General features: G+C 41.2%; 1 protein-coding gene across 4 annotated transcripts in view; it reads left to right on the forward strand.

Moving 5' to 3' along the window:
- The window catches only part of CUNH10orf90 (chromosome unknown C10orf90 homolog), a 115,861-nt gene extending 104,389 nt beyond the window's left edge, over positions 1–11,472 (forward strand). For all 4 annotated transcript variants that reach the window (XM_027770090.1, XM_006143892.1, XM_027770091.1 and 1 more), the window contains 3 exons: positions 7,614–7,677; positions 11,148–11,247; positions 11,336–11,472. In XM_027770090.1, the coding sequence (XP_027625891.1) occupies positions 7,614–7,677; positions 11,148–11,247; positions 11,336–11,374 (203 nt within the window). In that variant the 3' untranslated portion in view covers positions 11,375–11,472. The remainder of the gene's footprint in view (positions 1–7,613; positions 7,678–11,147; positions 11,248–11,335) is intronic.
- The last annotated feature ends 11,322 nt before the right edge of the window (positions 11,473–22,794 follow it).

Below are 22,794 nucleotides of genomic sequence, written 5' to 3' on the forward strand. Positions count from 1 at the left end.
CCTATAAAGAGAAGACCTGCTTTACTAGAGGTACCAAAGAACTGAAGCGTGAATTGAGGTCTAGGGCCTGGGTGCAGAGGAGAACACTTCAGGGAATGGTGGTATAGTTGCATTATTACTACCCCAAAATTCTTTACAGTTTAAAGAGTATTTTCATATGGCCCATTCCCGTGACACCTTCCAAGAACCTTTAAACAGATACTGTTCTAAACAAAGGGGAAAACAAATCTTAGAGAGCTCAAGAAGCTTGAGCTCTGCACAGGGTCCTAAACTAACCCCAGGTCTTTAGACTTCTACTTGAGACAACCAAGTACTATGGACAAGGAAGCAAGAGAAAGGAATCATCATGTGTACATTATAAAAGCACAATGGCTAATTTACCAATGTTTACATTGTTTTATGTAAGCAGAAAGAAGCTATGGATTTCTTGTCATATTTAGTAAAGTCATGAAGAATTGGGGGTCATTAAATCCTAGAGGCTAGGTAAAGTTGCCTATTTTTGCAGTCAGTTTGCCTTCAATAGTGTGTTCATTGTAGAAAATATTTCACATCACTTTGACAGCCACTACAGAAATTCCCGAAGAAAATGCATGTGTTAGGCAACTAATGAGAGCTCTTCACTGAGGTCAATTTGGGAACTTCCAGTCTTGAGTTGGAATCTGGCGTGAGAGTCTAATCTTGCTGATACAAGGATAAATGGAGTTTGCACTGGTGAAACATTGTTCCACAGGTCCCTGGCAGGACTAGCAACCCAAATCAGGAGGAGGTCCCTGCCAGACTTCCAAAGTGGTCTCTCTGGTTTTTTGAAGTGGGTGGCTGTTCCATGGGCCTCCTCTGTCCATGTTGTATCAAGCATTCCCCCAGAGGGTGATCTATAGGAGGCTCATAGGCTGCCAGTGTTCTTGGTGGGCCCTTCTTATCGACGCTTTCCTTCTAAAGAGGCAAACCCTTTCTGAGACTCATCCTGTAGCTCCCCAATAGCCTATCTTTTCATGGAAGCCCTTAGATAATAACCATGTCCTAAACTCAAGGGTAAATATCTGTGCATAGGAGCTGAGCTTTTCACAAGTAACCTGCAAAGAGAATAAATCATGCTGCTTTAACCAGAAACCCGTCACACCTTGTTTCTCAAACTGAGTGTGTAAACAGAAATAGATGTTTCTGGGAAATCCTCTGGTTTATTTTTCATTTCTTAGTTTTGTATTCCCAGGAGGTCTAAGAGTCTTGTTATATTTCTCTTTTTTTGGAGAGATTTTTGTTATAGGATGCCTGCATTCATCAGAGAGACAGAAAGTGAGAAATCAGCCTTCAGGAGAGATGGCCACACTGCAGTCGCCTCTCCTCCATTCTCCTCTCTGCATTTTGGGTATGCAAGCACACATACCCGGCATGAGTTTTAAGTCACCAGGTCCAGGACTCGAACCACAGTTGACTGTGTGAGAGTCCAGTAACATAGCCATTATGGCATCTCCTGGTCCCATCTTGTTGTATTTTTAAGTTATGATATCATTATCTCTCTGTGTGTCTAGACGACTATTGGCATACAGCATTGTTTTCATATAAATGCCAGCATCAGTACAGTTCCACTTATTCTAGGCACCTAGTACAAGTTGTTCACCATGTGCAACTGTCATTCAGGAACAGAGTTCATAGAAGACTGGAAGTGGTTTTAGAAAAGTGAGAATATTTACCTACCACAAGATTTTATCATCACAAGAGCACTCCGGAGGCAAATAACCTATGCGTCTTTACCTTGTGTTTGTGTGGTATGATGTGCACTGTTTATTAGGCCATCAGGAAAGTCATGACATAGTTTTCTGTGCAAAAATGTGTCATGAATTTCCTGACAACCTAATAATTTCCAGAGGACTAATCAGTCCAAGCTAGTCCTCTCCACTGTTGCCTTTATATTAGAAGTCCCCAAATGGTGAGCTGAATAGAAATGATGTGCAAGTAACTGGGTTTAACCTTGAAAGCTATGATGTAATTACTCCCATAGGATGAGAGCCAGCTGCTCATTGACATATGCTCATAGGCATAATGAACAGCCTATGATCTTAGAGCACACATAGATTGGGATCCTTTCAAAACACATCTCATTTTCATTCCTTTCTGGAGAGCTGATCTCTAGTAGGAGATCCAGGGAGGTGTCTACCCAGTAGCTACCCTCTAAGTCAAATTGTTGTCTCCTTGCTGCATCTCTAATAAGCGTCTCTTGGTTTTGTTGTTTCCAAGATTCTTCAAAGGACTTAGGGTGACTGTAGAAAATGGGCTTCTGGGAGGGCATTGTCCTAATAAATCCAGTGTGAACTTGATTATCATTTAGATTACTTGTTCAATAGAGAAAATGAAGCTTTGCAATCAGTGCTGTAAGATAAGGACTCCATGTGGAGGAAAAATAGCTCTTGCCCCATAAATAACCAATCATGTTGGCATCTGGGTGATCTTCGCTGAGTATTGAAGCCACCTGTGTGTATATGCATGTACTTGTGTGTGCATGCATATATATATATATGTGTGTGTGTGTGTGTGTGTATATATATATATATATATATATATGCAAAAATATCTGTGATGTGGAGATTGTAATAAACATGTTTATAGAGATTAATGGAATGTTAGGGCTTGCTTTTCCTAGAGCAGTTTCACAAGCACCAAAATGTTGGTTCCTGGTGGTTGGCTCACCTTGAAACAGGCAAGGGTTTAAGGAAGTCTGGCCTTGCCAAATTAGATTAACAACAGGCCCTGTAGTTTAGATCTAATAATGAGCCAGATGCAAGACATTCAGGGAAAACAAAAAGTATTTTCCAGAAATACAGAAATGGGCAATTTACATTAGTAATTTTATTGGGGGGAAAAATCCTCAACCTCTATTTGAATGATAATGGGAGGTAAATACAACTGCAATCTCTTTCCTCTGTATCAGTGAATTAGAATAGAGGAAACTTCAAGGAGAATACATAAAAGGCTCATAAGCAGACTGAAAATTGTTCTCACTTGTCACTTGAATTTTATAAAGGCAGAATTTCTATTAAAAGAGAATTGATAGATGGGACTTCACTGTATTTATGAACAAAGCACATGTTGGATGGGTTTCAATCCCATAAAATGAGACTCCCATGGGTCATGTTGCACACATCCTGAGGAGTGGCTCTTGCTGGGATCAGATCCATGTTGCTCTGACTCACCCTTATTCTCACTTCCCCACGCTGGCTATTGAGAAACACCTTCTTCTGTTTCATGACTCAGCTGTCTCTTGCTACAAAGTCTTCCCATTTACTTTTCTTCCTAGAGGACCTGACTTCTCCATGAGGCCACCCCCTCCCTCTGTGCAGACTTTGGTCCTAGCACTTAAAGTCCTTATTTCTCTGGTTCTCATTCTGGGCTCTGAGATCTTAGTCTTATGCATCTTTGTGTCCCTACTACCTAGCACCAAAAAGATAAAAAGTTAACAATTATCAAATAAATGGACTGCTTAAACCCAAAGCTTAAAAGTCATTCATAATTTATCCCCCCTGGTCCCACAACTCAATCTCTACCTGTCCAATGTAGGTAAACTTTATGGCTGTCCCCTACTCTGAACAGTGTCATCCTTTTTCTCACCTGGCTGCAGTTGCCTGACCTATCTCCCTGCTGCCATCTTTGTATCTCCTCCACCCACTGCATGTTCAAAAGAGCCACTTGTGATCTTCTTTTAGTGCTAGAAATCAGATCTGATTAAAACTCCATGTAACTCTCCACCTTAACAAGCTTGCAAAACTTCTTAAACAAGTTTGCAGAACCCTGGACAGGTGGTTCCCAGTTCTGGTATGCTTTAGAATCATCTGGAGATTCTGGTTGAGATTCCATTGTCTATGCATAGGAACCTTTGTCAAAATCCCCAAGTGACTGTAAGTATAACCTGGTGGAGAGCCAGGGAAGTCTTTGCTCTCACCTCTGCACTTTCTCTTCTTCACATCATGGCCACAGTGATCTTCTTTCTTTTTTTTCTTTTCTTTCTTTCTTTCTTTTTTTTTTTTGAGAGGTTTTTCTATAGGGCGCATGTGCTCGCCAGAAAGACAGAGAGACAGAAAGCAAGAAATCACCCCCTGGGGTGATGGCCATGCCGCAATCCCTTCTCCTCCATTCTCTCGGGACCTTAGGCATGCACGCACACGCGCCTGGCATGAGTTTAAGCCAGGTCCAGGACTTGAATCACGGTCAACTGCATGGGAGTCCAGCGACATAGCCATTATGCCAACTGCTGGTCCCCAGTAATCCTCTTTCTGTTGCTGCTGTAGGAACTCACTGTTCCCTTCTCACAGATCCTTCCACAGCTGGCTTTTGCAGTTATTGAATTTTTGTTTAGAGATCTGCTCTGTGGGGCCCTCTTGCATCTGAAGTCCTTTTTTCCCTTATGGTGGTATTTCATGTTCATCAAAGCACTTGCCAGATTCTTTGTAATTGGCTTGTTAATTGTCCACCTCTTTCCTCAACAAATGAAATCTCATGAAAACAGGTCCTATTATTTTTTTCCTTAGCATTCTCTAGCAACATAGTAACTGCTCATTAAATGTAGAAAGGAGGAGGAAGGGTATATGAGAAATAAATTTTGGATTGGTCTCATGGGAAATAGAAGAGCATTTGTTCATAACTTTCAAAACACAGATTCTACAACTACAAGTTGATGGTCCTGTTCTGAGGTTAGTAGCATATGTGGGCTGAAGTCCAGCTCTGTCACTCACTCATTTGTTTGAACCTGTGTGATCAGGTGACATCCAACGCTTTTGAAGTTCAGTGACCTCAACTCTAAAATGTAAAACATCATGAGGATGTCACAGGGCTGATAGGAAGATTATATATAGAGGCATCCAATAAATACCAGCAGCATTATTATAGAGCATTAACACTGACCACTCAGGTGTGTACTATTGCTCCTCCTGCCCCTCCTTCCCACTTCTCTCAAAATGCCCAAGGCTACTGAATGTATCTGTGTTCTATTTACTCTAGAGAGGTTGGGAGCCATTCACAATATGTTTCTTCTATTTCTAGTTACTTACTCCTAGGATGTAGACCCTCCCCCTTTCTGCCTTTCTCTTTTCTCCTAGTGGGGAAGGCCCTTCTATTTGTCAGATGTACTTGGGGCCATTAGGACACTCAAAGTCAGCAGCAACCAATATGCAAACACTTCCTCAAGGTGTGAGGTTGAGCCTCCCAGCTGCAGAGGCCTTCTTGGATACAGATCTATTTGTTTTGCACCTAATGTGGGCTGCTGGGCCCAAAATTTAAACTTTGGCTATGGCACAGCAGGCCAAGAAGAGTTCAGAAAACAGAACAGTGGAGGTGTCAAATAGCTCACATTTGCTTTTGTTTCCTCTTGGAAATGAAACCAAAGCTTAACTGTAGTATCAGGTGGTCTAAAGAAACAAACTAGGGGAGAATCCATCTAATATTCCAGAGCAGACCACATTCAATTGAATTGAGATTACTAAAATCTTACAAATGCAGTTGATATTGTTTTTAATCCCCTGAGGACACATCCATCTGTCTACAGTGGCATCAGCCTGACTTTAAGTAGCTCATGAAGAGTGCTGATCCAGATTTGAGTCTCATTCTTTGTATGAAGTTGCTTCTCCAGTCCAAGTGGTAATCTTTAAACAGTCACATCTTTGCTTGCCCAAGGCTCTGAATGACTTAATCTGACACTCTATTTATTTATTTATTTATTTGTTAAGAAATGCTGTTGGAATTTTCATGAGGCACTCAGCTCTGCCTGGCTCTATCTGGAGCTAGGGTCAAGGTTGGGCATTGGAGGCATCTTGGCCTATCACAGTCTCCATGGTGATGTTGTCTTCTCCCTGCAGTTATGTCCCCCAGTTTACTAAACCCTAGTGACATTTCCCTTTAATTGGCACTATTCTGATTTCTTTGTTATTCCTCCTGTATCTCCTTTGATTCTTGTCTTTGAAGTTTAGTAATGGTATCATATTCTTTTATTTTTAAGTAACTAGGTAGAATACAAACTCAGCCACTGGATTGCTTTCCACATTGTAAATCAGTAATTGTGTTTTATATTTCTCCATGGGCAAAAATGTATTAGTATCCCTTTCTTTATCCTACCTCCTTAGATATTCCTGGAACATTCTATATATTCGCAAGCCTGAGAAATTTTTTATAGTTCCACTGGATTGATAAGCAAGGGGAAATAGACCTGGGGCAAGAGAGGAGATTAAACACACCTAGATCTTCAGTGGGGACCATAGGGAGCCCACTCCAACTCATGATGCTTAGTAAGGATGCTAAATTGCCTGAATACATATGCTAAATTCAGGCAGTGAACTGGCGGCTACTCAGATATACTCAAATGCAATAAGCACCCCAGGAGCATTGGTGTTTGCAAGACTCTTGACTAATCTATAAGGCTGAGAGTCTCATGGGAATTTCCGAGTTATTACAAAAGGGTACACTGTTTTTCTGGTTTTTTTGTTTTTTTTTTTTAAAAAAAAAACACATGTTTAAAATTGTTTTTTCCTTTTGCTGTAGGGTACATGTGCTCACAGACAGACAGACAGAGAGAAAGTGAGAAAGCACCCCTCTAGAGGGATAACCATCTCACAACCTTTTCTCCTTCATTCTTCTCATGGGATTTTGGGCAGGGAATGCACACATACCCAGCATGCTTTCAAGCCCCCAGTGCTAGGATTTGAACCACAGGTCAGCAATTTGGGATCCAGCTGTCTTAAATGCCATGCCACCAGCTGGCCTATCACATGCCATTTTTAAGTGAGCCATTCATTAACATTGTGATTAGTAATATGCACTTACATCAAAAAGCATCCCAGTCTTCTGTTTATTTTAGCTACTGTGTACTTTCTCAAAGGACTTTCTGAGCATATATGATGATTATATTGACCTTACTCTTTCTGACATTAGAAGGGGGAAGGTAGTCTTCATCATATGGAGGCAAAGCAGACTTGATGGAGGACTAGAATCCAGAGGGAAAAATCTTGCTCTCACAATGCTCCCAGGAAAGCTAGGAGGTAACCCGTCCTTAGAGGACTCGAAGCTTCATGTGAGATAACCAGGCACTAGATTCTTGCACCCTGGCACCTCCCCCAGAAAACCATGATTCTCTGTTGCTAAACGAAATATTCAAAGGAGTCCATAAAGTAGATTAGATGCTAACATTGTTCTTCATGCCATTATTTAATTATTATCAAGACCAATTATTTTTTCTAAAACAATAATTATTTATTTAACTTTATTTATTCATTCATTTATTTTTAATTTGACCAGAGAGAGACAGAGATAGAGAGAGAGAAAGGGAAAGTGAGAAAGCAAGCCACCAGGTCTGGGGACTTGAACCCTGGTCGGCCAGGTGGGAGTGTCCAACACCTTAACTACCACGCCACCTGTTGGTCTCCTATTAAGACCAATTCTGTTGGTTGGTCAGCTATCAGTACAAACGCTTATGGTATATGAGCCTCTACTGAATCCCACTGTATTTGTACCAAGCTGAGGCTCAGATTAAGGATCAATAACAAGATATGTAGTATATTCATCACAGTATTTCTCTAGAAATGTACAATATTCTGTACTTTCTGAAATTAATTCTCTTTCTATTTTTTTTCTAGATAATTTGTTCAAACCCAAAGAAAGGTGCATTTCAGAGAAGGAGATGCATATGCGCTCTAAAAGGTACTTGGTGTGATGTGGAAAGAAGTTGGAGAGGGGGAGTTGGCATGGCTTGATGGATTCACATGTTATATGATGGGACCACTATTTCTAGGTCCACATTTAAGGTCTGAGGTCTTGTTGGCTGCCGATCTGAAAAACTGGTTATAACGAGTACAGTTGTCAAGTCGCACTTCTGAAGGTTACTACTGCTCTTGGGAAAAACTAGGAAAGTTGTTGGTACTGAATTCTGAACCAATGTGGTAATTGCTCTCTAAGAAGTCCCAAAACTTTTAGTGGGAACTCTTCTGTACATTCACATTTCCACTATGGGCAGAAACTCTTTGTCACTGCACCTTTGAAGATAATTTCATAAAGAAGAGAAAGGCCATTTCTCCTGAGGGCTTTGAATGCGGCACTGTCTGTGGCAAGATTCAGTCTTGGAAGCTGATGTCGCGTGGGAGCCAGAAGAGCCTCAGAGGGGCCACAAGCTTGCTTTTTTGGCACTTCATCTCCAACTGGTTTGGCAACCCAACGGCTGCACATTCTCCCTGTTCTGCTTGGTTGGTTGCTATTCAAGACTCCCACTAACTCTCACCAACCTGGAGCACACAAAGGCTGCCATTCTTTCTGAGACCTGGCTTCCCAACCAAAATGTAATAGCTTAGCAGTGTTGGCCAAATCCATAGAAGTGAAATGTCACTGGTTTATAATAAAGTATCTAACACTGGGAAGAATTATAATAATTAAATCAAACGGATAGTGCACTTAGAGAAACCATTGAACTAAGGCTATTTTTCTCCTTACTCCAAGCACAAGATCTCTGCTTTGACCATGATTTTATTGTTTCCATGATAATTACATAACTTTGATAATCTATAGGGAACCTCCTTGTAAATAAGAAGCAAAAGTGAGAAAAAGACGAACAGACCCTCTCATTAAAGACTTGACTCACAGCATTCTAATGGGGGCTAAAAGGGCCTCTGGGTTTTAAGATTTGCTGTCACAGAAGTACAAAGTTGCACATATTTCATGCCAAAAGCATTCCCATGTCAATTTAGTGAAAAAAATTCAGCCACATCTTCCTCTCCCCATCCCTACCCCAAAGCTGCTATTATTATGGAGTCTTGCAAACTAAGCAATAAATGTAATAGATCTCAAAGCAGCATGGGTAGACAGTGAGTATTGTCCTGTTGTTTTACTGAAGAGGAAATGGAGGCTCAGGACATATGAATTAGGTGACACTGCATTCTGAGTCATCAGTGTCCCTTAGCTGGTCTCTTCTAATGGATTCAGCAATTGGACTTTAACTCCTGTGGACTGCATCCTGGGTGTGCTTTAACCCTACCTTACACATAGAATCACTTCAGAGTTTGCTTTTCTTTGCATTCTTTGTTATTAATTATACTGTTAAATTCTATTTTAATTTACAAATTCGAACAATGTGGATGAAGCTGAAGTTATGACCAACCATTCTTTTTTCCCTTTCCGTCCTATTTTCCCAACCCTGGTCCTGTCTCCTAAGACACACATAGTTATGTCTTCAGTGTCTCCTTCCAGCCTTTCTCTCTGCCTTCAAATACACTTTCATGTGTACAATACATTTATGTGATTTATTTAGCCATAAATGGGATTATACAATATTTTATATTTCTGCAGTTTTGAGTCTTTCACTTTATAATATGTCTGTGAGTACTTTCGGTGTTAGAAAATATAGGTTATTTTCTTCCTTGGTTTTGACTATCTGAAGAGTAGTTCATTGCATAAATGGACCGTGATTTATTTGGAAAGCTCTTTTAAGAAAATGCTGAGGAGGCCAGCAGATGGCATAACAGTTACATCATTGGACACCCATGTAGACAACTGTGGTTTGAGTCCTGGACCTGATGGCTTAAAACTCATACTGGGCACATGTGCGTAGGTGCCCAAAAGGCCTAGGTGGAGAATGGAGAAGGGATTGTGGCATAGCCATCCCCCCAGGGGGTGATTTCTCACTTTCTTTCTGTCTCTCTGGCAAGCACACACACCCTATAACAAAAAAATCTCTCAGAAAAAGAGCATGTTGAATCAGAAGCTATAGAAGTAGGACCTACGGGTTTGTATTGTAAACTCCCTAGATGATTCAAATGGTCAGATCAGGGAGATTGGTTTATGTAGATTTGAAGGAATTTCCACAGTGGCATTTTGGGACTTTCCTACTAATTTTTTAGTCTTCTCTCCTGTTCTTTTTCTAGAATCACTCCTGAATATAGCAACTATGTATTCATTTATTCATACATCCAATACACTCATGTTGATGCTCACAATGTTCCAGGCACTGTGCTAGGCATGAACAGTTTCTGACTCTCATAAGTAGCTTTATGTTACAGGGTTGGGTTGACAGCGTTGTGTAGTGAATAAAACAGATGAAGGTTTTAATGATTTCTCACTCTTAGCCAGCTGAGGGGCTGCTTGCAAGCCTACTGATCTTACTGGACCTTGAATTTCTCATTTATATAGCAGTGGGAAGATATATACCTCTTCCAGATGTTGTGAGATTAAATGAGATAATTCCCCTCAAGTGATGAGCCTAGTCCCAATAACCAAGATGTCACCTGCTAATGTTGTCATCATTGTTATTTTATATCTTTTTACTTATTTTAATGGTGGAATATCTTAAGCATATTTTTTTCTGTCTTCCAAACATGAGAGAAAATGAAAAAGAGATGCTTTCGCTATGTACCATGTGTATAGCAAACCAAAAACTCAGGCTATGGTGACTTTACTGTGTCAGTGGATTCTAGCAGAAATAATGGTTGGCATTGGACTATATAAAGAATTTCTGCTAGGAATTAAGAAAGAAGTGTTCAGAAGAAGGGTCCCTTGTGTGTGCCTTGCTTGTAACTTGGAAGCTTCTACTTTTACATCAGGATAAGAACATAATACTTATGCCTGGGGTGTATTTGGAAAGAGCACAATTAGAAATGCAATAGGTTAAGTGGTAAAAACGTACATGCATATGTGGTTTCATTCTATGAATAGTATTATAATTCCTGCTACGTCCATTTATTCACTACTTCCTTTCTAAGACATAAGGCAAAAAAGTTGAGTGGAAAGAAGGTATTTGGGAGCAAGTTTACAATCAAAATAGCAAAGCAGTAGGTTTAGAATCCCTTGTTTCATAAGTAGGTAGTGGATTATCATGGAGAATAGAGGGCTAGGAAAAGTGACTTCTAAATAGGTAACAGTCTTCCCCAGTCCCACCCCCTTGGTGGACCTCAGCCTGTTGCACTGTCCCAGGACCCGTGGACCTATGCACTATCCCTTGCATGACAGCCTTGCTCTGGAGACTGTTGGGAAGCCCTTCAGTCTTCGCATCTGACAGTTTTGAGACAATCCATTTATAGCGATCTCCTCTTTGAAATATAAGAGCCTACTGACAAGACAGGATGCAACTCTGCCACAGACATACACTGTCATGCTACCATTCAACATGTTTTCTGAATCTGTTTTAGAATCTATAATAACTTGCCGGAAGTTAAAAAGAAAAAAGAAGAACAAAGGAAAAGGGTGATCTTACAGAGTAACAGACTCCGTGCTGAAGTCTTCAAAAAGGTAATGGCTTCATTGTGAGCAGGTGTGATATGTATGGTGCACAGATGCTGAATCTGAACTTGACATCTTTGTTTCCCTGCTTCTCTAGCAATTACTGGACCAGCTCCTTCAAAGGAATGCAGTCTAACCCCAGGCTGGCCTGCTGACCACAGCAACTGGACCTGTGATGACTTCAAACACTGGATAAGCCATTAAACTTAACATCATCTTCATGATATAAAAACACTTAATTTACTTTTGAGATTTTTTTTTTTCATAAAGGAAAACATCGCTTCCTAAATCACTGACCCAAACCAAACAGAAGCAATAACCCTTAAAGAAATAGGTCAACAATCTGTTGCTGGGAAATCAATTCATTCAACCCACAAGATAGAGTCCCCTTCATATTTTTGCTATTGAATTTTACCTTTTGCCTTTGATTTTTTTTCCCTTGCCATTTCCACCCAAGCAGAAAAGCTGATATATTCAGTGTGCTTAGATATCTGTGAATATTTTTTCGTCGAATTTCTGGGACCAAAATTGATCATTTTTCACATACCAGTTCCAATACTTACCGGTTCTTCAATCTCCAAAATGTGATATCACATAGTATGTTTTCAAACTTTCTAAATGCATGCACCACCTAATACTAGAGATTAATTCTGGAAATAAATGGACACTATTTCAGAAACTACAGAGAAAGCAGTCTGTTTCGTAGAGACCTGGAATAGTTGGAGTAGTCCTCTGTCATCCCCACACTCCCATACCCACTCATAACACCTTCCTTCACTTAGCGTAGGAGTCAATTTCAATGGGAACTGTAAAGATGGAATTGACTAAATAAATGTGCAGAGAGCTCAGTGTTTTCTGCAGTCCCAATACCCCTAACCCCCCAAAATTGTGTTGCTAAAATGGTATAATGGCTCCAACACTGCTGTTTGTTCTTCCAAACATTTACAATGTCCATTATTTATAAATGGTTGGAAGTTAAGAACAAGCTAGTTTTTACAAGAAAAAAATTAGAATAAAGGCAATTATTACACAAATTTAAGTATTTCTCTATTATTCCGTTATAGATTGGGCAACAGCCGTAATAGCACTTGGTATGAAATACTACCCAGACCCTGAGGGTGCTGCTGACCTGTTCCTTCTCTTCCACCTTCTTACCACTGTGGAAGTCCTTGTGCTTCCTGAGGCCCCTGTGGAAAATATTGCCTCCTGGCGAGCTGCTATGAGAGAAGCAGGGAACACTGTTGAAAGCAAGAGTTATAACCCCGAAGCCTACAAATCTCACTAGGAATAAGGTGGAAGTTTTGGGGTGAAGCTAGAACCCTCTCTCCCTTTCCTGAGATTGACACCCTCTTTTCCCTTCACCTACCACTGCACACACGTCCCCTTTTTCAGGAATGCATTTCCTTTGTGTCTCCTGGCAAACTGTTCAAACACTATACCTCAGGGATTGCTCCTGACACTACTCCTTCTTTGCCTTGCTCTCTAGCAGGCACTACGCACTTCACTTCACCACACATCATTACATCAGCCTGGGTATCCTCTCCATGAAAGGTAGTCTGACAGCATATCAGGACTGGAGGTTCAGGAGCCTGGCTGCCTGGATCCAAATTCAAGTTCTGCTTTCTGGTCTGTGGACTTAGGCAAGGATAGTCTAGGTACAACCAGGAGAGAGAAACCTTACAGTAATTTGAACAGGAAAGCTATATAATAAGTATGTAAGCCTTAACTATAACAATAAAGGATTAGAGTAGTGAGGGGTTATCTATTAAGAAACAAAGATAGCTCTAAAGATTATAGGTAGGGGGCCAGCAGGTGGCATGTAGGTTAAGGTGGCAAGATCCCACATGGCTGACTGAACGGTTTGAGTTCCCAACCTGGTGGCTTGAGAGGCATGCTGGACATGTATTTGTGTGTGCCTGACATCTTGAGAGGAGAATGGAAGAGAAAGGATTGTGGCGTGGCTATCCCACTTGGGGAGTGATTTCCAACTTCCCCTCTTTATCTCCCTACATCTGTCTCTGGTCCATCCATACACTCTACAGCAAACTAAAATAAGGAAGAAAAGAGTAAAAGAAAAAAGAGGAATAATATATAGGTAGGAATAGCAGGTATAAGGAGCAGTACTACCCATGGAATGCATATCCACTTCCAGCCATGGGCTAAGAGTTTTGTTGGTGCCATTCCAGAGGAACTTGTTGAAATCAACCCTTTGGAACTTGCCAGAAATCTGTTCTCTAGGATACATGGGGAGCTGGCTCATTGGAGGCATTTTGATATAATACCACCTCATGAAGGGCTTAGTGGGAAGCAGCTGGCCAAGGAGTGACAAAGCTTAGTACACTACAGGAGCCTGGCTCAGGAGACTGCTTTAGCGAATGCACTAGACTCTAGGAAGCAGCAGCCATTTTCTGCTAAAGTAGCTCTCTCGCTCCCTCTACTGACAGTGTAAACTTGTGCCAACAAACCAAAGGAGCACACTTAAAGGCCCTGGATCTTGCAAAAAAGGATGAACTTGAAAGTGAGAGAGGACACAATAACTAGCACAACAAATAATTTAATTTGTCTCAGTTTCCTCAACTACAAAAAGCAGATAATTATAGTGCTTCCTTTATAGGGTTGTTATGGGAACAGAATAAGTCAGTGCAAGTTGAGTGCTTAGAAGAATGACCCAACACAGAAACACTATTAGTGGTTCCTGTCATAAGGAGAGGTGGAAGTAGGAGATCCAAGAGCACAGAGCTGTGAGTTCTACTTTCTCATAATCCCTCAGTGTGGCAGTGCATTTCTCTAAAAGACCAGTGAACTCAAGGGTGTTCCTATAACAAATATCAGTCACAGAAATAGGATGTGTCATAGACAAACTTTGTTTTCATTCCTGTCCTTACCATTCTTAGAAACAATATCAGGAGCTTACCTTCAAATTAATTTCAGCTTTCTTGAACTCATAAAGTCTCTTCCAGGATGCTTTTTTGAAATTCCATTTACATTTTAAGTGCTTTTAAAAAAAAAACCTTTATGGGGCCTACAGATTCCCACATGACCAATTGCTGTTTGAGTCCCAGACCCAGAAGCTTGAAAATCACACTGAGTGTGTGTGCATGTATGCTCAAGGTCCTGAGGGGAGAATGAAAGAGAGAAGATTGTGGCATGGCCATCTTCTCTGGGGGGTGATTTCTCACTTTCCTTCTGTCTGTCTCTGGTGAGCACATGCACTCTATGACAAAAACCTAAATAAAAAAGTAAATAAGTAAATGACATTTATAATCCAATTTATATTAAGGACAATTTTTTTAGATAAAGATTCTGACACATCTTCCATTGTTTTTCTTCAATATCTTCAGAGAGTTGCCAAAGCTTTTTCTGACCAATCATTTGAATTCAGAGCCCAACCACTTCTAGACTGTTCTGTGACACTTTTGAAGACATGGACTTAAGTCAGCTAACTTTTTAAAGAGAATCCTTATATTGAGCCAACTTTTTAAAATGTCCATAAAGAGTTTACTTATTTTATAAACCTGATGCCAACTCTTAAAATCTAAAGAGTAAGTAAAAGTCAACTTGATTTTTTTTTTAATTGCCAGAGGTCATGTGTACCCACTGAGAGAGAGAGAAAGCACCCCCTAGTGGGATGTGGTACTTCACACTCCGGCTGGGCTGCCTTCATTTCTCAATCCTGTCAGTATTTTGGGCATATGTGCATAATTGTATACTTGACATGTTTTTTCAAGCTGTTGAGACTGGGATTCAAACTGTGGTCAGCCAGGTAGGAACTAGCTCTACACAGGGCTTAACCACTGTGTGTGGAGCAAGCCTGACTTAATGTTAAATGCCATTAGATTATATATTTCTGAGAACTGTTCTTAAACATAGTGCCCGAGGTAGAGAATTAGATAGGAATAAATATAAGCTATTGAAATCTCATATGAAGTCTGAGTTGAGCTAGTCTTTTTTCTCTGGATATTCAGCTCAGAACAAGATTGCAAGCTAGTTTGACTTGCTGCCAAACTGTTTTTTATTTCCTCTTATTATACAAGTTATTTATGTTTTTGTTTTTAGGTTTTGCCATAGGGCACCTATACTTGCTAGAAAGAGACAGAGACAGAGGGAAAGTGAGAAATCACCCCCCAGGGGGATGGCCATAGCACAGTCCTTTCTCCTCCATTCTCCTCTTGAGATTCTGGATACTCACACAAATGCACTCAGCATGATTCTCAAGCTGCCAGGTCTGGGACTTGAACAGAGGTGGGCCATGTGGGAGTCCAGTGCCTTAACCACCACACAAACTGCTGTTTTTCAATGCTGACAGTGAATTTCTACTATCCAGCATTTCTTTTCAGTTATAGTAAAATTATAACAGAAATATTATAATGATGAAATAGAGAAGTACAAGTTTTGAGGAATCATAATAGCTATCCCTTATATTTCTCTCAGGAATCAGTTACTCATTTTCTGGATTCTCTTATTTTGGAGATTTTGTTTTGTTTTTAGTTTTTCTGTAACATGCATGTACTCACTGGAGAGAGATAGGAAGAGAGGGAAAATGAGAAATCACACACACCGGGAACTGGCCATACTACCATCCCTTCTCCTCTATTCTCTTGGGATTTGGGACACACATAAACACACACACACACACATATACACATGCACCTGGCATGTTTATCAAGCCACTGGACCCAGGACTTGAACCGCATATTCAGCCATGTGGGATCCAGCCACCTTAACCATCATGCCACCAACTAGCCTGGGTTCTCTTATTAAATTCAGACATTAGGAAAGAATTACAGGATTTTTAAAATTCTAAATAGAATTTACCTTTGTGATTTCAATAAGCAAATTCTGTTCCAGAGTTGATTTGTTTACATCTAGGTGTGTTTGGGTTCTGGCATAGAACAATCTTTGATGATGCAGCAGGCAGCAAGGGCTAAAGATTTCTAACTGATATTCATGAGCCTGGACCAAGCAGCATTTGGCCCAGTTAGAGATGTCGAGGTAGTAACGGCACTGGGCTGCCTCACTGTGGGCTTTGTGACTTCATGTTGAAAGAGAAATTCCTATTTTGGTTATTCATCCTCTCTGCTGATGGTCATGGAATAATGGAAAAACAATTTCCTTGGGTTTTTTAGCCAAGGAAGCTATTGCCAAGCAAGCTTCCTGGAAGTTGTGTGTTCCCTGAGTGAGTCAGCAAATGCTTGCTCAGATGTAACAGGCTCTTTGAAAGAATTATTTGTGAAATAACCAATTGTGGAAGAGAGGTTGGAAATTCTATGACTGAAGAAGTTCTCTTGTTCCTACACTTGTCGGTATAAAAGTTGCAGGCAACAGGCCTGGTCTATGAGTGCATGGAGTGATCTACAGTCTGGTATGAGATACATCAGGCTCAGAATGACAAGGCAAGGAATGGGGTGGGGGTAATCTGAAAGTTGGTACATGAATGTTCCAGGTTAAGGAAATAACAAGATTTTCAAGTGATCTATCCTGGATTTGTGTGAGTGTATGTGCGCACTAAAAGCAAAGGAAATGATCTTTTAAGTGATTAAAATGAATCCATCGGCCGGGGATTCTACATTATATAGTTCATTGTTGGGAGACTTTCCTCAATACTTGATAATTAGCAATAAATATCCAGCCTTTTAGAATTAGCTATGACTGAAGCAGCCCCTCTAGGGACTGAGTCACTTTGAAAATCTCTCGGGCCTTCTCTTGTCTGTCCCACTTTGACACATCGATGAGGCATTTCCCCATGCGATCAGGAGAGCAGGCTGTTTGAAAACTCCTGGAGATCCCATTGACTCTCCCTTTTCATTCCTTTTTCAGAGTATTTTTGTTATAGGGCACATGCACTTGTCAGAGACAGACAGAGATGAGAAAACCCCCCCCCACCACCAGGCAGCATGGCCACACTGCAGTCTCTTCTCCATTCTCCTCTCAGGATTTTGAGCATGTACACACACACACACACACACACACACACACACACAATATGAGTTCTAAGCCACCAGATCCAGGACTCGAATCATATTTGGCCATGTGGGAGTCCAGTGATGTAAACTTTACTCCATCTGCGGGTCCCTGGATCCCCCTTTTCTCCCCACGGTTGGGTTGCTCCTCTGGGAATGGTGGACTTCTGCACTCCCACAGATGTTTTAGCCACATGGACTGCAGCAACAGCTTTGGCAAGGCTTCCCCAGAACTGAGGATTTCTTTCAAGTCATGTCAGTTGCCTCAGGCATAGTTCTGATCCTGACACTGTCTGAGATAGTTGTCTGCGGTGTGTGTTGTGAGAAGAGGAGTCTATTGAAATCCTTCCTGTTTTTTTTTTTTTTTCCCTTTTCACGTACATATTCTAGAGGCTGCCATGACCTGCCAGGGAGCAGCCGGAAACATGACCTCAGCAGTGGCTTTTCTCACAGATCTTGCTTAGCACATCAGGAACTTAAAGAAGGGGAAGAACAAGAGAAACAGACTTTTTTGCCTCTAGCATCTTAAAAAATGCTGGATCATTCTTATCAAAGTTTAAAAGGGAAGGAAAAAGAAGCTTAAGATCTAAATAGAAGCTGAGAAAAAAAATAAATTTCTTTAAATCCTTTTATTAAATAATACCGAGAGTGAATGACATGAAGAAGTGTTCCTTTGATGCCTTTCAGCGCATTCTTTCTCTGTTTCAACGTCTTCACTTTCCTGACATACCTGAAATGGTGCAGCAGCTATAACTGAAATCAGGGAAAAGATACTCCAACTGTCGCCTATGTTAACTGCATATGACAGGTAATAACCTTTCTGCAAAACCAATGGGGCTGCCTGCTTTACCTGCCCAGTGACGTCAGTGAGAAGGAGATTGTAAGTCTTTATAGCTGCTGCCAAGTTATAGTGAAAGAAGCCCACATTTTTGTGTTACATCCACTGTGGTTCCTCTCCACTGACGTTATTACATGATACCAAAGGCATTGGTGATGGCGGCCTGCTTAATGGGTACATGTTACCAAATTATGTGCTTACCACTAAAAGCCACTAAGTGCAGTAGAGAATTTTCATTCTTGTCCAGAAATATACCTTGAGACTGGTTAGATCAGATGTAATTACTATAAGCTGACATAATTATAATTCTAATACCAGGTCTTGCTCTCTCCCCTGAAATGTTAAATCAGAATGACAGAGTAGTTCAGGATATTGTTCTGGGCCTAGTTTGTTTCCTTTGTTTTTGGTAGCTGGTGACATTTTATTAGCAAGGCTAAGTCTAGCTCTTTACAACGGATAACACATATTTCTACATGGATCAAACTGGGGTGTATGGACATTGATGTTTTTAGATGAGGGAATCGATTTAGATGAGTGAAATGTGTTTTTGTTAAAATATTTGTTTCAGATTAGGAGATTTCTACCCTGATTCTCAATTAGTAGTTGAGCAAGATTCCCTCCCCACTTCCATCCCACCATTGGCCACACATGAAGTGGCTTTTTACTGTTCAATGATGAGCAACCTCTTACCAGAGATGTGAAAAGGCTAGCAAAAGGCTGCTGAACCCAGAGCACATTCCAAGTGTTTCTAAAAGTAATAACTTAAAAATTACGGTTTGGAGTGCTAACCTCTACTACTCACTGGCATTGTGCTTTATGTAATCTTGTTTGTCACAGTACCCTCAACACGGGCAAATAAATTGCAGCCTCTTTACGTCCCATTCCAGACCTGCTCGTTTTAGGAGCTTGCATCCTATTGCTGGATGGGGAGACAGGTATCTTGTCTCTTCTGAATCAGAAAGTTTCACCTATTTAAAGATTCATTCTGTTTAAAGTATAATATCCTCCCTAGGCTCACACTCAGTCTTTCTGAACTCTACTGACAACACTTCATCCAAGATAGAGGGTACCTCCACGATGGGGTTTACAGGGGAACAGATGAGTAAAGCAGGGTCTCAGATCTGCTTCAAGTGTCTTTGACCTGTTATGGCTGAATGCTTGTGTTCATATATTGAAGCCCTAATCCCCAGTATGGCTATATTTAGAGATGGGACTGCTAAGGAAGTAATTAAGGTTAAATGACATCAGAAGGGTGGGGCCTTGGTCCTAAAGGCTTAGTGTCCTTATAAGATAAGACATCAAAGTGCTCATTCTCTCTCTTTAAGAGAGCACAAAGAAGGTTGGCCTCTAGTAGTTAAGGAAGCTGGATCCCACATGGCTGACTATCCTTCGAATCTTGGCCCCAGCAGCTTGAAAGACACATGAGGTGCGTGTATGCCCCAAATTCTGGCAAGATGAAAAATAGAAAAGAAGGGATTCTGGCATGACTATACCCCACTGGGCTGGGGGAGGTATTGCTTTCTCCCTTTCTCTCTCTCTCTGGTAATCACATGAGCCTTCAGGCATTCTTTTTTTTTTTTTTTTTAAAGGAGGGCACAGGGGCCAGCAGGTGTAGTGGTTGGGGTACTGGGTTCTTACATGGCTGACCACGCCTTGAGTCCACAGCTTGAAAATTGCATCATGAAAAGAGAATGGAGAAGGGATTGTGGTGTGACCATTGCCCCAGGGGGGTGATTTCTCCTTTTGTCTCTCACTGTCTCTCTCTCTCTTTCATGTGAGCACATATGCCCTACGGCAAAAACCTTAAAAATAAAAAAAATGAATGAAAAGGAGAACACAAAGAGGCCACAGGAGCACACAGTGAGATGATGGTGCCTTCAAGCAAAGAGAGAAGACCTCAAAGTGAAACCTGCTTTATCAGCAACTTGATCATGAATTTTTTTTAGTTTGCAAGACTGTGAAAATGCGTTTGTATTGTTTAAGCCATCTAGTCCATGGTATTTTGTTTATGGCAACCTGAGTTGACTATAGAACACTCACTGCCCCCAGCAGTGTCCCTTGTACATCCCACTGGCATCTGCTGCCCACATCCACAGCAGGTGAACTCTGAGCTTGAACCTACTGGTTCTTCTTGCCAAGTGTGCTCCGCTTTTACATTTGCGGGGACCATGTATCCCCTGAGGTCTGCCGTGACTTCCATGGAAGCCTGGTCTCTGTGGCCTACTCTGTAGCCCTTGAGGCAGGAGCCCTTTGTTCTTACTGGCAGAGCTCTCTAGCATATCTGACAACCGGTACCATTAACTCCCTTCCCCAGCTTCCCATGAGGCATACAGGAGCTTCCCAACACCTTGCATGCCCCTTGGAAGGGCCTGCAAACCTACTGGATTCATCGAAGGCCAGTGTAGTAGAGGTCAATTTTTTCTCTAGATTTTACCCTGAATTCTTTCTACTCCCGGTATATAGATAATCTCCATGACCTTGGCCCTTAGACATAGCTCTTGCTATGCTAACAGGACTAAAAAAAATATTCTCCAGTTCCTGACAAGGCCTGGCTTTCAAAAATGGTGGTCTCAAGAAAGATGTCAAGAGAGTGGGCTTTAGGGCTCCAGGCTGCTCAATAACCTCTTTAATTTTCTGGGATCTCCTCATTCTTTTTCTGAGGGAAAAGAGTATCATGGCTAGGAAATGTCTCCTATACATTTGCAAATCATGTTCAATTCACACCTAGGAAGCAGGCTTTGAATTGCCTTACTCTGTTTTTTTTTTTTGGGGGGGGAGGGTGGAGATTTTTGCTATAGGGCATGTGTGTGCACTGGAGGGACAGAGAGAGAGAGACAGAAAGTGAGAAATTGCCTCCCCCCACACACACACTGTAATCCCTTCTCTTTTATTCTCTTGGGATTTGGGGCATGCACGCATATGCACCCAGCATGAGTTTTAAATTGCTGGGTCTGGGACTGGAAATGCAGTGGACTACATGGGAGTTCAGTGACATAATCATTATATCATCTGCTGGTCTCCCCTTACTCTTTTTTTTTTTTTTTTGAGAGGTTTTTCCTCCAGGGTGCGTGCGCTCACCAGACAGACACTGAGAGACATAGAGACAGAAAGTGAGAAATCACCCCCCAGGGGGGATGGCCACACCGCAATCCCCTCTCCTCCATTCTCCTCTCGAGATCTTGGGCACGCACGCACACGCACCCGGCATGAGTTCTAAGCCACCGGGTCTGGGATGCGAACCATGGTTGGCCACGTGGGAATCCAGCAACATAGCCATTACGCTAACTGCTGGTTCCCTCCCCTTACTCTTAATAAGGGCTGTAGGGTGAGGGGCAGTTAGCTATCATTTCTAAATTCAGATACAAATGAAATTATTATAATATCAAAATTACTTTTAAAAGTTCTTTAGACAGACAAGCCCATGGTGTGGTGAAGGCAGATGGATCCCGCATGGCCAACTGTGGGATTCAGTCCTGGATTGGCACTTGAAAAACAATGGGTATGTGTGCATGCATGCCCAAAATCCCCAAAAGAGGGGAAGATGCAGGAGAAAGGATTGCAAAGTGAACCCTTGGAGGGATTCTCTCTCTCTCTCCTCTCCCTCTCCCCTTCTATCTAGCATATGTGCCCTCTGGCAAAATTTTAAAGTCCCTTAGACACCATCGTGAACACAAACATCTCTCAGTATACGTCAGCTCACCCAGTTTCTGCCAGATCTAAAATCGATCGAGTGTGCATCAGAGAAGGAAGATGGCATATTCAAAGGATATGATGTACAAGAAGAGTTTCCTTTAGAATACTAGATTCCTGCATGGGGTCATACTTGGAGATGCAAGGAAATCATAGATTTATATTTCCCATCTGGTCCCGCTTCCAGGGTGGAGACTGGTGAGTTTCATTCGACTGCTGGTTAAATTGTTCTCTCATTTCCTGCCCTGACCTCATCTCTGAATTAAGAGATGCATGTGAGTATGAAATGCACCCACTGAATATTCTCTGATGCCCATGAGGAGGATGGAGAAAGCCTGAGGACAAGTGTAAGTGACCTAGACTATTTCTCATTAGTGAGTCAGTATTGTTTATCTACCTCCAGAACTCCAAGGTCCTATGTTGACACCATGCTGCAGATAGTGTAATAGGTCCAAGAAATGAAAATAAAAACAGTTTTGTATTTCACTAAAACTTTAGGTCATTTTACTGATCCCAGAGAGTCTTAAATTATGAAACAGGATCCCTCAGAGCTTTAGGAAATAAAATGTTTGTCTTGGGAACTTGCATTCTTAACAGAAAAATGCCAGGTACTACTTAATAAAGAATAATTAACTTTATTATGATATGGGAATAATGTGATATTTCAATTAGACTGTCATGCGTCTCCTTGCCAGAAACTGGTACTCATGAGTATCAAGATATTCTCAATTTGATGTCATCAGGACTTGGTTTTTTAGTTACATCACCAGCCGTTTCTTACTCTTCGTCCTTATGTGTCATCTGGGAAAGCAAACATGGTTCAAGTTCTCCCCTCAAAGTCTAAAGTATTGAGACTGAACGTTTTCAAATTTGAAACAGAAATAGCCACTATTTTTTTAATTTAATATACTTTATTTTATTTTAATTTCTTTTATACATTCAATCACTAGTGAACTTTCCAACATGAATACATTCCTCACCAGTCCCATTGGGATACTATACACGTTATCATCAACAGATAATAATTCATTTTAATATCCCATAAATGTCTTTCCTCTTTATTTTCTC

This window comes from Tupaia chinensis, unplaced genomic scaffold, assembly GCF_000334495.1.
Source record: "Tupaia chinensis unplaced genomic scaffold, TupChi_1.0 Scaffold000113_1, whole genome shotgun sequence".
In the NCBI taxonomy this organism is placed as follows: domain Eukaryota; kingdom Metazoa; phylum Chordata; class Mammalia; order Scandentia; family Tupaiidae; genus Tupaia; species Tupaia belangeri.